We start from the raw sequence: 16,170 nt of genomic DNA on the forward strand, positions 1-16,170 counted from the left end.
TTACACTGGTATCCTATTTTGCTGCGCCCACCTCACGATGGGTCGCGCTATATGTTCTGCACGCGGGTGCGCTCCCGGTCCACGCAGCAAGGCTATCGCATCACGCAATTGCACTGTAGCGTTCGGGGCATTCGCTGCAGCCAGCTGTGCACATCCGCACACTGCCCCGCGTAAGCCTTCCCACATCTCCGGACCACCGTCTAACCTGTAAAAGTTTTTTTGTTGCGACAATACCTTATAAATCGATGAACGCCGGCTGCACGCACGAGAAAGGATAACTCATTGTCACGTTCCGCCTGAGCCAAGCGTGCAAGCAGGAGCGCGGAAGTAGCGATAGAGAGGCACGATCGGCCTTAGCGTTTGGCTTGTGTCGCAACTATCGGACGCACGTTATCACGTTTTATTACTATCCGTAAACCGATTTTACAGACAACCAATTTTCTTTACAGTATTAATATTTGACAGACCAATCAGACGGCCCACCTGGATGGTAAAAACCAAACAATTTATTTCAAGTAGGTTTATAAGTACTTTTATAACGTCAAGTCGGTCTGTTTGTAGTGACTTTACATCGATTCGGAAGGCAGATGCTACCGAGAACAAGCTGGCAAGAAACTAAGTAGATTGGTCTTATAAACAGAGCAACAACTTGAAGGGCATGCAACGAACCACTCCTCCAAAGTGCTACCCTGTGTCCATCAAGCCTCGTGGGCCTGTAATTACATCGGTTACCACGCCCTTCGGATCGGAATACAGCAATGCTGCTTGGCAGCAGAAATAAGCAAGGCGGAAGTACTTCTTCTACTTCAATATTTTTTGAAATATATAAATCTTTAAATCCATCTTTAAGGCACAGCGCGAACGTAGGCAATATTCATTTCTGACGTTGTGCACTCACATAGAGCAAATGAAAGGAGTAGAATATGAAACTAGTAGTATGCTAGGCCATAAACTCCAAACTACCAACTTAATAAAGTTTTGTGCTTTTATTAAATAGTTCTTCCATACCTGTCAAGCATGTGGAAAGCTTTGGCAGCCACTAGAAACTGTCCCATGCGATAGCTGTCGTTTGCCACCAGTTGTAACAGCGCGAAGCTGTCCGGAGTACCAGCGGACTGCAATGAAAGAGAATTTAGAGCTCCTACACTTTAAGGGCCCCATTTACGGAAGCAATAAATATATATACTACGACAATACACACATCGCCATCTAGCCCCAAAGTAAGCGTAACTTGTGTTATGGGTACTAAGATAGCTGTTGAATATTTTTATGAATATAATACATAAATACTTATAATATACATATAAACACCCAGACACTGAAAAACATTCATGCTCATATCAAACATTTTCCAGTTGTGAGAATCGAACCCAATGGGGCAGTATGCAATTGCTTACCTTTCGGGGACAGACATTGACCTCCGGCACTTACCAACGAATTTTTCGAAGGTATGTGCGTTTTAAATTGAAAAATTAAATGTCACTTGCTTCAGCGGGGAAGGAAAATATTGTGAGGAAACCTGCATGTTTAAGAGTTCTCCATAATGTTTTCAAGGGCCTGTGAAGTCCGCACTGGGCCAGTGTGGTGGACTTCGGCCTTAACACTTCTCAGACTGAGAGAAGACCCGTTCCGTGTAGTGGGCCGGTAATTGATGATGATAATGAGTCACAGACAATCCGTCACAGTCTTCGATAGCACGCAGATCGCAACAATACATAGCTTCCAAAATTAAATATAAACTCATGCAAACAATTTCTGCGATCGATTGCTATCACTCGTGGCAGTCTGTGGCGCCACAGAAAGAAAACAAAATATTCCCTATTTTGACATAACGACGGATTGCCCCTCTACATGAACTTCTTAAAACCATTTCGTTTATAACATATTCGCTACAGAACAGAATCTTTGAGGATTTCTAGACTATTACCAACTACTTCATCTATTTGCAAGAAATGTCTTCAAGCTTCACTTATCTTACTACCGATTCGAGGAGATACCTGGGTAATAGCCTTAATTCTAAGGAAATGCTTATCAGTTTTTTCTATTATCCTTCGAATAATGTATAAAACTGTTTGTTACTCAGTAACATCAACAAAATGCTATCTGATATTTTAAATGATAAATAATATCTCTGACATTAGCAATTAATAAAAAAAAGCACCTACAGGAAATAAATAAACACAAATGTTGTCAACATCGATATCTTGTCACAAACCAATTTTTACGTTAGGGAATTAGTCGATGTATTTTATTGAACCCTAACCTTAACACAAATCTCCCAGGCGTGGTGAGCCTCCTTGTTCATGACATGGCAGCGGCAAAGGCAGGCCAGATAAGTGAAGGAGTTTCGCATGGACTCGTCCTGGATGGCCAAGAGACTCTCCTCTGCCTCGCGGTAAAAGCCTGTTGCTACTTTGGCCTGAAAATATGAGATTAATTATTATTACATATACTAAAACACATCGATAAGATCCCTGCGAATCCAGTAGGCTACATTTCTCATATCCATGTCTTATCACATTCAATCCATGTCTCATATCTTTAATACAAAAACAATACTATCTTAAAGCACACATCTGTACCTGAGCAAAGGATAATATTATCCTTATATTATCTTCAAAGTGTTGTCACTAGGTGCGGCCTTTATTTAGCTTATTTTAAAACGTCGGTCCATGGAAGATTCCGGAAGCAGTCGTAATGGCGTAGATTTGCCGGGCTTCTTTAGGGTGATGTAGACCCTTTGTTAACTCAGTAAAATTAACAAATAGCATCGTTACAATTTGCAAAATTAGTTCAGTACCTATAGATAACTACGATAAAGTATTTAAGAAAAAAAATATATAAGAAGTAGTTATTTACTGATGGGAAAGAACTAATGTGAGAAAACACTGGTGACGTAGACAAAAATATTATCAGCGTTAAAAAAACCGTGATAGCCTATTGGTTAGGACTTTGGCCTCCTTTTCAGAGGTTTATAATGATGATGATAATGAAGTTAATTAATAAGTAAATAAATATAATTTACACAATGAGTTTGTTTGACAGCTGATTTTAGATGGTAAAAACCAACGTTCGAATCCTTACCTGAGCGTAATTGAAGTTAAAAGTATCGTCATTGACAAAGAAGCTCTTGATAGAGTTGAGGTAGACCAGCACTTCCTCGAACTGCCCCGCGAGGAAGTAGGAAGAGGCCATGCACTGACGTCCGGGTATCGTGTCGCATTCTGAAGCCGAACTGCCGACGAGGTGGAAACTCTGCTGTGCTAGTTTCAATTGCTCCTCCTGGATAGTAATTCTTTCCATAAATTCAAGATAAGGTGTCGCTGGGAGCCGCTGGCCAAGCGGCCCAGGACTGTATAGTTTGGAACTCATACACATTTTAAATATTTTATGTTAAATATTTTATTATCTACGCATCACCCAAATCCTTAGTGAAAAAAAGACCATTTTACACGATATATATTTGACGAGACAGAGTTTGATATGCGAAAATGACACTTCGTTTCCGAGAGATCTTGTTCTACTAAGGCTACTGATAGACCTGAAATCACTAAATATAATGTGATGAAACTTTCAAATATTGTTTGGTTATTTTAAAGGTAGGTTGAATGCTTACATCCCCAGTCTCGTTATAAAGCCGCACAGCCACCACGGCCCTTAGTATGTAATGCAGTGGTGAGGTAGGCTGGAGGGGCTCAAGTAACGTACGAGCTTCCAGGGGTTCTCTGTGACGGAGTCGGTAACCAGCCAGGTTCAGCCGGGCTTCTGGCACAACATCTACGAGTTCTGGAAGCACCTGTTAGATAAATTGTAACTTTATTTTAAAGGTTATATTAAAGACTAGCTTTTGCATTTTTACGTTCTTTTGCTGATTTCTAACGTCTCCTAGACACTTTTTTGCAAATATATTTTATGGACAGACACGGCTAGTCTACGATTTTAATATATGTATAGATAACCATAAACAAAAGTGGTGGGACCCTTATTATGAAAATTAAGCTAAATTTGCTATACTCCGCGAACAGCCGCAGAATGTGTATGGTGTAATTAAAATTACTGCAATCCGTATACTCCACACCAAACCTCGGGAGATGTTGACTTTACAATGAATAATTGTTAAAGTTATACCATAAGGGTGGGACCCTTATGGTATCGTAAAATAAGCAATATCATAATAAAATGTCTCTATACATGTAAGGAGTTCATACATAAACCTGTAGCTATGAGGGCTCCAAACGCGCGCTGGTCTAAGAAGAACAAACATAGCCAGGTAATTATTTTTTTGGTTATCATCATCTTATAGGGAATTAGTGTTTAGCTATGAAGCTAGAGCTATTCATAAACTAGCTTTTTTTATCGATTAAGAAATCCTTATATAATATTATTGATAATAATATTATTATATTGTTATTGTTAGGATTGTTCTATAAGCTCACGTTTTATATAATTTTTGAAGTTGTTTAACTCATCGAAAGACATCTCAAAGATTTCAACCCGAATTTGATATAAAATAATATAAAATTTCCCTTAATTTTTTTAATTTCCTTATCTGCCTACCTTGGGATTACGAAAATGTGATTATTCCGATAACGCAAATCAAAGAGTATTTACTTTCAAAGAACCTTCTCCATTTCTGAAAACGACAAGATTATGCTTCACCAAATCTTGTCCAAAAGTGTGCTGGTCCGAAGATATTTGTTTCAGTTCACTTTCAGCTGCCTTGCCATTGTATAACCTAAAATCATCGTACTTTAATGAACTTGGCAATTTTCATAAAAAAATATTCAAAGATCGTTCTTTTTTCGATCGTTTTTTTAAATATAATAAAAGATCGTTCACCCGTAGGCATAGTGCGCGTATGGGTTTATGTTGATATGCGTACTGCGAAGAGAGCTCATTGGCCGTGTTGAGTCGTGATGCGGTTTGTTTTACCGATTAATTCAAAATTTAAACCGTCGAATAATGTCGACGCAGATAAGTGCTCATTAATTTTAAGTAGTAAACGTATTCAGGTGTCATGCGGACTTTTTTTTTATTCCACTACAAGTTAGCCCTTGACTGCAATCTCCCCTGGTGGTAAGTGATGATGCAGTCTAAGATGGTAGCAGGCTTACCTGTTAGGGAGTATGGTAGTCATACGCCTAATCGGTTTTTACGTGAAAGCACACGCAAAATTCAGAAATTATAAACTACCAAATGGCCCCTGCCGGCAATCGAACTCGGGACCTCGTACTTAATTTCACAGCGCGCACCGTTGCGCCAAGGTGGTCAAACGTGCTTTAATGCTCATGTACACATTCAGAAGCCGTTGGGGCTCACTGCTCGTGTTTAGTCGTGGACGTGGTTGAGTTGTCATTCATGTTCCCTGACGGACGTTGTTTGGTGATAGTGTTGATTTGCGGTCGTTGTTGGGCAAAAGTGTTGACACGCTTAGGTGCTTATTCACGTTGATTCGTGGACGTGGTTAAGCGCACATGTTGACACGCGTAGGTGGATGAGTGCTGATATTGATATGCAAAAGCATTTGAGTACTTATTCACGTGATTGCAAAATTTAGAAAATATAAAGTATCACCCGGTTGCTTATGTTTAAAACGCAGGAAACTATCAATCCAAGAGATACCACGTGAAGTCTTTTTTTAAATGCCGAGTATGTGTTAATAGCAATGGTCTCACCTGAAGAGATTGCATGCCTTCAGGTTCCCAGCAACAGTTGAGGTGGGATTCTGCGCCAAATACACACCTAGCACCTCCTGGGAGACATCGTAGTAGTCCAGCTTGTAGTAGCATAGCGCTACGTAGACATTCAATGCCATGTAGGTGCTGGAAGAAAAACTTATGGAATTAATGTGTTTCTCAATAAAAGCTTAACAAATACGGCAAAGCTATTTATTAAACTAAGGGCGCATTTCCTACGATAGGGAAACTAAAGAAGCGGATTGAATATGATCAGAACTAGACCAATCAGATTGTTTCTCAAGGTCAGACAATGTTGACAGTGATGGCTTGCAGCTCTGAGAGTCACTCAGCGGACAATGGATGGAGCTATATAGGTTCAGGCTATCTCTACGTGATCCAATCTAATTGATCTAACTAATTGCTATAGTAGGAAACCATGGTGAAACCAATAAAGCGGATTGGAGATGTTCAGGTACAAACCAATAAAATTATCTCCCAATTCCAAGGTCGAACAATGCATGTTAGCAGCGAAGACTTATAGCTCTGAGACATTAGGTCGGTCAGAAGGCAATGGATGTAGCTACGAGTATATTTAGATTATCCGAAATTAGAAAATCCGTAAAAGAATCACAGTTCAGTAACTGTTTTTCCTGAACTGGGGTTGTGTACATATAACAGATATAGCTCAACGTGTTGCGAGGCTAAAAATGGGCACATAACTGGGAATGACAATAAATGAATTATTCCTGTTTTTAGAACTTACAGACAGCAGATATAAGAATAAGTCTGGAGACAATATATCCCTGCAAAATACCTATACCAATCGGTTAAGATGATAGGTCTATTCCTTCTTCAATAACGCTAGTACTGCATCCTTGAACCAACTTTATTAACAATTATTAAGTTAACTAACGTTAAAAAGATCTACATTCGTTTTTAATAAGGTTTTACCGATACTTTTCTATTTATGCTATACCGATACCTTTCTACTTATGGTATAATACCATAATAAAGAATACTTACCTATTTCTATAATTCTATACTAAGTAGGTGTAATACTAAGCCTGAAAATACTGAAAATGCACCTAGGAATATGCGGTAAAACTTTCACCCAATCTGTGTCTTCATTTTCGTATCTTTTGTAACTGCAAACATTAACTTTTTAGTTTTCATTTAAAATGCGTAGGGTAGTCTGATTCTGCCCGTGACATCCAACTTGACATCTCGTACCTACGAAGTCCCGTCGATGCAACTGGGTCGAAATATCGACAAATGCAAAAATATTAACGTGGTATGTACCCAGTGGCGTGCATTGCATATATGCAAATAAGCAGTGCATACCCTACCCTCAGGGTCTTAAAGAACCTTCAGATAGGACCATTAAAGTTTAGTAATTAAAAAAACACCAAGTAAAAAATATATGAAAGCGCCATCTAGTAATGAGCGGCCAAACTTCTAGGTCAATTGTCGCTAGACAGGCGACAGCGCAACCAGCGCGCGCGATGCGTAGGTATAACTTATAAAATAAAATTTTCTACTTCGTATTTTAATTTTTAACCGTAAATGCTAAACATTTACCTTTTAAAACACGTAAAAATACCTATATTATCATTTAAATCTCATGTTATCGATTGCAGGGTAAATCAATTATTATGAATCACTCGACATATGACGCCATCTACTGTTGCATAGAAATATCAAATAAAATAAGCACGCCCAAAGAAAGAATCGTTCTGCTAGATGTGTGCGTGCAAGTTAGTAGTGTGTGTCGTGTAATGTTATAATCGTGCGCTTGTACTTACAAGATTAGCATCGGTCTTGTGTGAACAGTTTCATTCATAAATTCTCTATGTATGGGTGTCTATAAGCACTGCTTACGGAAGTGGATAATCAATTACGTGTTTGATTTTTTTATGAAAAGTATTCCAGGAATTATTGGAAAGTGAGAAAGTTAACAATAAATATTGTTTCTATTTATTGTTGACATATCAAAATAAAATAGCGTTCGTACCCATACTTACAAAAAAATTAAAGACATATTTTGACTAATTTCGATTGCAATATTATCATTAGCATATTCAATCGCCATTATTGTTTACCTTCGAACAATGCTCTATGGCGTTGGTGATAAATAAACGGTTAAAGTGCATAAATTCAGCAACTTATAAAAGTTTGAGTAGTGATAGTTTAATGTGTTAACGTTATTTTATAGTTTATTCATTCATTTTTATTCGTGCGGTCTTTGTTTGGGTTCAGTGTGCCTGGAAAAAGTACTTAGAGACAACTTTAATTTCTATCCCTTTATCGTAAAATTAGAAATCATGCGCAAAGGAAGGTGTGTACCAATGTTACAAATATCCACAAAAAAAGGTGATAAAGTAAAACGTAGGTATGTGTAATAATAAATATTACGAAAACTATTCTTGACTAAGCGGCTTTGTACACACCAATCGATTATTTTGCTTTCCTTTTGTTTTATTGTCCAATATACGTAAAGTTTGAAATGATAAAGGATATTGTGATATTAATAATTTTCATCAAGACGCTAAAAACATGTTGGAAAATAATATTATCATCTTCAGTGTGCTTAGAAAATGCTGCCGAATGGTGTGTCATAATTTTGTGACGTAAATCAGGGTATGTACTTTTATTCAATTGGCAGTAGATAGACGATAGTAATAAATCAATCAAAAATATAACTTTCGTAAAGTAATTTGATTATCCGACATATCTAAAATATAAATTTTACTTTATGTTTGTGCTGAACACCTTGTGCATACCCTGGGTCAAAGGGTTATGCACGCCACTGTATGTACCCGTTGAACTATATTTAAGAAATGTTGATTAACCACGAAAATATAAGTAAAAATCTTTGGTGTTAAATTTCAAAAAAGCTTTGGACTTTTGAATTTTGGCTTTTGGATACTTATGGAGCTTGGAACTTTTAAATTTTTGAAAGCCTATCCAATTAGTTATTGGACCAGAACGCTTAAGTAAGTTGAGTATAATCGAACATGTAAATGATATTATCATAATTTAAAACGTCATAAATATATTAGTTTTATTTTATTAATTGTAACCTTCCAACGTTAAAACTGTTTCGTACTAACTTTAAAGCCCTCAAAACTTAACCGTAACTCTCTACAAAATCCATGAAAGCTTTAGTATAGATCCCGAAACTGTTCAACTGATTTCGTTCACGCTTACCTGTCTCAGTTAAAATATGTTACAGTTAATTTATAAAGTGGGTAAATAATTAAACTTTTGATTACTATAAATTCATATTTGCCTTTATGTTCATGACATTGAGTGTGGGTACTTTGATATAAATAGGACTGCATTATCGATGCACCGCAGTCCTACATGGACTCGAACGATGCAAATATACTTGCCTGGCGTCTTAGTCGTTTATCAAATAGCATGCAGAAAAATTACCGTCTCTCTAAGAGCATTTTCTTATAAACGTCGATAGCCTCCTGATAATGTGCACGCAGGTAGTGCACAGACGCCAAACTGAGCTGGTCTTCGGGCACGTCGCGCAACATTGCATGCGATTGCATCAGAGCCTCCTCATCCCCTAGTTTATGTGCCAGATGAAATTGGAGGCGACACTGGAAAGATTTCATATCATTGTTCAGAACTAATTATACCACCGATTTCTGTGTTATAAGAGCGTTGATGTAAATTTGGAAGTAAGCTTTTTGTTGAGGAGCTCATCAGCGGATGTAGGTTCTTATTTCTGCCGTCAATCAGCATTGCTGTATTCCGGTCTAAAGGGCGTGGATTCCGATGTAATGCCAGGCTCATTTAAAGTAATGAAGTACAGATTTATTTTTTCACTTGCGCCTTACTATCATGTTTAAATTTAAATTTCAAGGGAGTTGGTCATCGGTCTCTTTAGGTTTTGGTGATCAGCCATAGTTACTATAAAACGATTTAAAAGGCGACAGTAACTTTCATATAGTCTGGTGATCACCCAACTATTAAGCGTCACGATATAGTGCCGCGTCAAATCTAGGATATGGGTTTCAAAGTACCGTACCCCTTCTAAATGGACGGGGTCCTACTGATCCTCCGTAGTGCTAGAAACTTGAACGCGTCAATTACTTAGCAATGTGAATGAATAATTGATTGTAGGAATGAATGAATCAATGTATGAATAAATGAATGAATGAATATACTTTTGTTTCACACCACAAAAAGTACATAAAAAGAGAAAAGTATAACAAATCTACGTATACAATAAACAATTTACTATGTACAATTACGTATTGTAAATTTTTTATACTCATATTACATGTTAATGTCTAACTAGAGCCGTAATGAAAAAACACACACACACAGAGTCAGCAGACAAAAGAAATCCAATACAGTTTGTAACTTTGCTTTAAGGAACTTGAAAAATACCTGCCTTAAGTGGACACTTGGGCGCATTTTCTACCGTATCCTGAGATTCTTTGTACATGCCTGGAACAAAGTTATTTTTAAATTAAAGTCTATATTTTTTCCAGGTAAGATATGACTCATAATACAAAAGCAAAAACTTTTTATTCAAAACAATTAAGTTACTTTGAAAGGTCCATCAATAGCCTATGCCAGTCCACAAGCAGGGCTAGCACTGGCAGGAGACAACAATTATATCCCCCGATTATATCCCTGACAATAGATATAATTAACGACCTTTTTAATTAATGAAGACCTTCTAGAGCACGGGAAAATGGAATAGGAGTTTACCCTCCTTTATTATTAAACATATATTATTTGGATATTATTTCCACTTTTGCGCCAGGGCTCGGAGAGTTGGTGAAGCTGTGGGTAAAGATAAATTTTTATTCTTACCCAGGAGGGCCCTGGATTTTTGTGTAAATAACTATATAAATATAAATATACTACGGCAATACACACATCGCTATACATCCCCAAAGTAAGCGTAGCTTGTGTTATGGGTACTAAGATATTATTTACTAATATTTTTATGAATAATATATACTTAGTTATAATATACAGATAAGCAAACAGACACTGAAAAACATTAATGTTCATCACACAAAAAAAATCCAGTTGCGGCAATCTGCCGTCAAATTAGTGTAAAATATTTGTTTACCAGATATTACTCTTACGTCTATTCATTTATATCGATTACGACACGACACGTATTTTTTTTAAAGCACTACAAGTTAGTCTAAGATGGAAATGGGTTAACCTATTAGGAGTATGGAGGCAATCGGATTCCACGCGAAATCGTGCATGAACGCTACATCGCTTAGCGGTCTCTGTCCAAGCCTACCACCAGACCAAGCCGAAGAAAATTCAGAAATTCTAAATTCCCAAAGCGTCAGCCGGGGATCGAGCCCGGGACCTCCCACTTCAAACCACAGCGCTCACCGCTGCACCAGGGAGATTAGTTTAAATGTATTACCCAAATAGAAGTAGCAAACAGCAAGATCAAGAGCCACGTTGTCAGCAACTCGCGCGTCCAACATCTCTCTCGTCTTCACTTCGAGATACTCGTCCAGCGCGCGCTTGTACTCCCCCAGGTGGAACCAGCACCATGCCGACCACACGGACACCCATACGTCTACGTTGCCCTCGTGTTTCAGGAACTGAATTCAGAATCAAGATTTTTAAAGTAACACTTCATGAAGTAAGCTAGTGAGTGCGTGATGTGAGCGTTACGAAAGGTGTGATAGGGTGAGGCGAAAGGAAGTTAGAGGGAGATATAAGTTAGTTAAGATAGATAGAAGGACAGTTACGTTTCGTATATTACTGTAAAGTCAAAAGAGAGGTTCGAGCATACATTTTCTGGATCTTTCTCTCATAGCCAAGCCTACTGCCTCGGTCTTTACTAATGTATGTATTCGATAATGAAAATTATAAATGTATCCAAAAATAAGAATTAATGAAATTTAAATATTTGTAGAAATATATTGTATATGTATAAACACACATATACTTAGATTGAGTTAAAGAAGTTTAGAAGTTAGAAAACTTCTATAGATGTGGTTCAAGAATCCTAAAGATAATGTTTCATTTAAAATCACATATTATATCGACCTTATGTCGACCTATTTTCGTATAGATAACTTGCTTCATTTTACAGCTTTGGGTAGACAGGCTGTTTACTCAAAATTGAATTCATGCAAACTCATCAATTTCAGAGTATTTTTGACAACTGGAATAGTGCTTCGAACTTATATGGACTCCCCTAAAATATCATTTGCTTACACGGCGGCGAATCGGTGAGGAAACCTTAATGCCTTAGTGTTTTCTATAATGCTCTCAAAGATGTGGAGTCCACCAATCTGCACTGGGCCAGCGTGGCCTTTACTCCTTCTCATTGTGGGGTATCCTACCGTTGCCCTGAAGTGGGCCGGTAATGTGTTGATATCCATGTTTATAATATTGACATGGAAACCGTTTAACCAAAGATCATCAATCCATTGTATATAGGAGAGATTACTTATTACATCGCATTCGAACAAAACGAAAGACAGTATTTCTTGGATCATCTCAGTATAGGCACATTCCATTGCCAAAATTCACTACCAGCCTAAACATTTGCCTGTATCAATGAATGTAGTGGTATGAACTGGTAAAATAATGTAAAATTTATAAAACCTCTAGCATAGTTATAGCTCCAATATAATCCCTCTTGAGGATAAAATCTTCAAGTTCAGGAAAGGTTTTCTTAGCTGAGCCACTGCTGCTACCTCGGGTATCACCCGCTGGCTTGGATCGGCTAAGAATCTACAAAGAGAGGGATTAGAACTGACCTGCTAAACATATTTACCTATCACATAATTCAAGCCTACCCTACACCTTGAAAACGGGAAGTAAATCTCTTACCCTTGCGAGTTGTGCTGGTGATACCTCACCTCATGAGAAAAAGTTGGGTTATGTGTAATCTCTGGCCAATTTAAACTAATTATTTGGAAAAGCGAGTTGACTATTAAAAAGAGCTTGTGAAGTAGTACTTAGTACTTACTTAGTAGAACATTTTTATTGAAAAGCAATAAATTTTTGTTTACAATAAAAAGGACAAGTGCAAACTTACTTACCATGGTATTAAAGTTGAGAGATTTTGAAAAGTTTCAGTTGAGAAAAATGCAATGCAATGCAAGCAATGTGTCAAAATTAATTATCTTAGTGACAACGTAACAATATTCTATTGGATTAAACCTTTATCATTATTTTTGCCATGCTACTTTTTAATGTTGTGCATTACGTTCCCATGACAACATAAAGCTTGCTATCCACTACCCACCAATCAATCATGTCATGAGTTCATACTCACAAACTTAGAAATTTAAATGTTGTTGAGGCAACCAATTGTAAACGTTGCCGTGGATAAGCATGGCATCCCGTAGACACTTCTCTGTCTACGTGGCATCCACTTTTATTGTTACCATAGCAACGTACCAGGTCCAATAACAAATAAGTTGTTGACAAAACTTGATCAAGCAACGATAGGCAAAAAGTTTTGTTTGATACATTGATTTTATTCCGCATTTTTAAGAATAAGAAGTGAGAAGTTTTAGTTATACAGAAACGGTTTTTATAAATTAATGGCGGATTGTTCGTGTACGACGGAAGAAGTTGAGCCGGATAGATTGCTGACACCTGACTGCATCTGCCCAAAAGATGACCACGACATTGTCATACACGAGGACACCTGCCTCCTTTACAAGAATGAGACTATGATCTATCCGAGAGTATGAGCTTCGAACATAAATTTAAGTTTATTTAAGTTGACCTGTAGCAGATCTATTCTGTATTTCAGTTGACGCCAAATATCGCTAGGATCTGTGGAAAGTTGCAACCAAATTACCTGTTAAATCCATATTTTGAAATCTGAAACCCGAGTTTCCAACTGAGTTTATTTCGACTCTAATCAAGCTGAACCGATTAGGTGCATAAACTTATACCAATATATAAAGCTGAATAGTTTGTTTACTTGAACGAGAATATGTCAGGAACTACTGGTCCGGTTTGATAAATAATTTCAGTCTTGGATAGCCCATTGGCATTGGCTTAGCCAAATAGGCTATATATCATCAAGCTAAGAAATAGGAGCATAGCACCAAGGAAGAATGTTTCAAAATCGCGGTTTTTTTATATTTTTGAGAGTTGCGAGAGCTGCGTAAACGTTTAAAGTTTTCCATAGAATCACGTATGAGAAAGGTCACCTTTAAAAGTTCTGAAAGGGAGTTAGCGACAACATATGTTTATCTTTTAAGATTGACTTATACGCGGTGGAAGTCGCGAGGGATCCCTAGAAATGTATATTAATGGTTTGGGCGTTATTTGATGGCATTGGAGCAGCGTCTATACTATACCGTCTATACTAAAACCCATCTCCTATGAGAACAACCAATCTATAGCTACTGGTTTACCTTAAGTATAACTTGACACATGATTGAAGTCCATGTATATAGGTTAGCTATTTTGGTAGGTAGCACGGTCGAATATACATTTGTTCCTGGAGTTCATTGCGACATTTCATAAGAAAATCATGTGTGGAGTCGAGCTTTCTTTCTTGTATTCGTGAGGTACATAACTGCCTATGGGTTTATGAATATTTTTACAGGAGGATGTATGCGATTGCGCAATTCCTGGGGAGGAAGACGGTGTTTGCAAATGTTGCGCGTGCCCCTTCGACCAGTGCAAGTGTAACAGAGCTGGCCGGGAAGCTTTTGATGAGTGAGTTACAATTGAGAATTCAAAAACTGTGTTATAAATTCCTAATTAGTTACAATTTCAACAAATTAGCAAGATTTAATCCTGATCATTATTGTATCGGATGAAGTAAGCGGAGATTCGTAGGCTTTGTATTGCTTAAAATAAAACGCGTATGTCCTTGTAAAAGGATCATAGGATGCACTTTTTACTAAACAAAATGGATGCCGTGGATGTCGTCGTGCTGCTTAGGACCGAGCGACTTTCCTTCCCCTTTACAGTTATGTTAAGAAAATGCAGTAATTTCCAATTACAATTTGTTTCACAAAGTGCTTAATAACAAAATTAAATATTAAAATATGTCCTGAAACGTAAGCATGTAATGCTGAGTATTATCTTATGTACCGTACTCAGATGGCGCAGTAAGAGGGACATTGGCGCCTTGCCGGCTGTTCTGGACTCCACTCATCCACTGATGAAGCGCTTCCAGGATACACTTACACGGTTTTTGGAGAAAGAGAACGAAATAGCTGAGAATGAAATTGTTAAATTGGTACATTAGCTTATTTATATTACTTTAATGCATTAAAACTAAAATGTACAATCGAAAACCGGTAGGGATCATTTCTAAGGTGCAATATGTATTACTAAATAATATTCATATCACTAGCTTTTGCTCACTTCGTCCGAGTTTATATAATGGTTTTAAGAACCCGCGGGAAGCCCGTGTTTTATCGCAAAATCATTGCATAATTACACAGTTTTTTTTAAATTTCACAACTTAAACTGCAAACTCACCAGCTGGTAAGTGTTGATGCAGTCTAAGATGGTTACGGGCTAACCTGTTATAGGTGTAGCAGTTTTATTAATACTAAACCCATACCTCGGGAATCGGCACATTTTTTTCGGAAGCGTGGTAATTAGCCACGGCAAACGCCTGCCACCTGACAAAAGACAAAAGATATGCAATGCATGCATTATTATATTTCTGGTTTATGATTATTTCAATTATTTATTTAATTAAAAGGATATATTTAGATCTTTTGTTTTGTTACGGTAACTGCTTGTCATTTCGGTATATAATCCTACTAATATTACTACTTGAATGTTACTCAATGAAGCAAAAACGGCTGAACGGATTTGGGTGAAATTTGGCATGCATGTAGCCTTTGACATGGAAAAGAACATAGGCTACCTTTTTATCCCAGTCCCTTAAGTTTTTTCCAAGGGAAAATTGAAAACTGTTAACAAGCTAATTCGCGGGCAGACAGCTTTGAAATTTGGTATGCATGTCACCTATGCTATGGAAAAGGACATGTACTTTCTATACCGATCTCTCAAATAGATCCCGTTGTAGGATTATAAAATTGTTAACGAGCGAAGCTTTAGACCCAATGCTGACGTCCACGCAGGCGATGTTGCGGGCAGAAGCTGTTAATTGTATAAATGAAAAAAAACAAACTAATATAAGAATAATCTAGTGAAGGATCATTATTTGTCTCTATCAGCCGAACATCGCTGAAGCGTATCGTTTTAAGTGTGTAATTTTAATTATAATCAAATAATATTTCATATAAATTGAGGATGTTATATGTTATATATTTTATTTGTATTTATATGTAATATATTTATATATTTTAAATCTTATTTATTGCACCACCTACCTCTTTTCGATGTTTTTTCCTTTTACGCCATTGGTTGCCTGGAATAAATCGCTATGTAGCGATAAGGCCACCAAATTGTACTCACTTCATATGTATTTATATCTCTGTAACTACTTTTTTTCTTTGGTGTACAATAAAAGTGTTTTCATTCA

The 16,170-nt window shown here is 37.2% G+C and overlaps 2 protein-coding genes across 2 annotated transcripts in view; one reads left to right on the forward strand and one right to left on the reverse strand.

Annotated features, from left to right (window-relative positions):
• On the reverse strand, nucleotides 1-13,187 carry LOC120629481 (intraflagellar transport protein 56). Its single transcript, XM_039898422.1, has 13 exons — nucleotides 13,098-13,187; nucleotides 12,297-12,425; nucleotides 11,098-11,281; nucleotides 10,090-10,145; nucleotides 9,114-9,289; nucleotides 6,764-6,823; nucleotides 5,676-5,822; nucleotides 4,612-4,735; nucleotides 3,617-3,796; nucleotides 3,085-3,282; nucleotides 2,264-2,419; nucleotides 1,009-1,115; nucleotides 1-205 (listed from the first exon to the last, which is right to left on the reverse strand). Exons 1-13 carry the CDS (start codon nucleotides 13,185-13,187, stop codon nucleotides 1-3), a joined length of 1,812 nt encoding a protein of 603 aa, XP_039754356.1.
• LOC120629313 (coiled-coil domain-containing protein 40) overlaps nucleotides 13,162-16,170 on the forward strand; it is a 14,855-nt gene continuing 11,846 nt past the window's right edge. Inside the window, exons 1-3 of the mRNA XM_039898221.1 lie at nucleotides 13,162-13,390; nucleotides 14,266-14,378; nucleotides 14,769-14,907. Of these exons, the coding sequence (XP_039754155.1) occupies nucleotides 13,244-13,390; nucleotides 14,266-14,378; nucleotides 14,769-14,907 (399 nt within the window). The 5' untranslated portion in view covers nucleotides 13,162-13,243. The remainder of the gene's footprint in view (nucleotides 13,391-14,265; nucleotides 14,379-14,768; nucleotides 14,908-16,170) is intronic.

This window comes from Pararge aegeria, chromosome 14, assembly GCF_905163445.1.
Source record: "Pararge aegeria chromosome 14, ilParAegt1.1, whole genome shotgun sequence".
Classification (NCBI taxonomy): Eukaryota; Metazoa; Arthropoda; class Insecta; order Lepidoptera; family Nymphalidae; genus Pararge; species Pararge aegeria.

Bases quoted from the DNA above. Each gene is read 5' to 3' on its own strand.
- LOC120629481 (XM_039898422.1), bottom strand. From the start codon at position 13,187: ATGCGGAATAAAATCAATGTATCAAACAAAACTTTTTGCCTATCGTTG. The intron at 11,282-12,296 runs GTTTTATAAATT...TTCTGAATTCAG, and splicing joins GAGCTATAACTATGCTAGAG to TTCCTGAAACACGAGGGCAA. The intron at 1,116-2,263 runs GTTAGGGTTCAA...CTTTCATTGCAG, and splicing joins CCTGGGAGATTTGTGTTAAG to TCCGCTGGTACTCCGGACAG.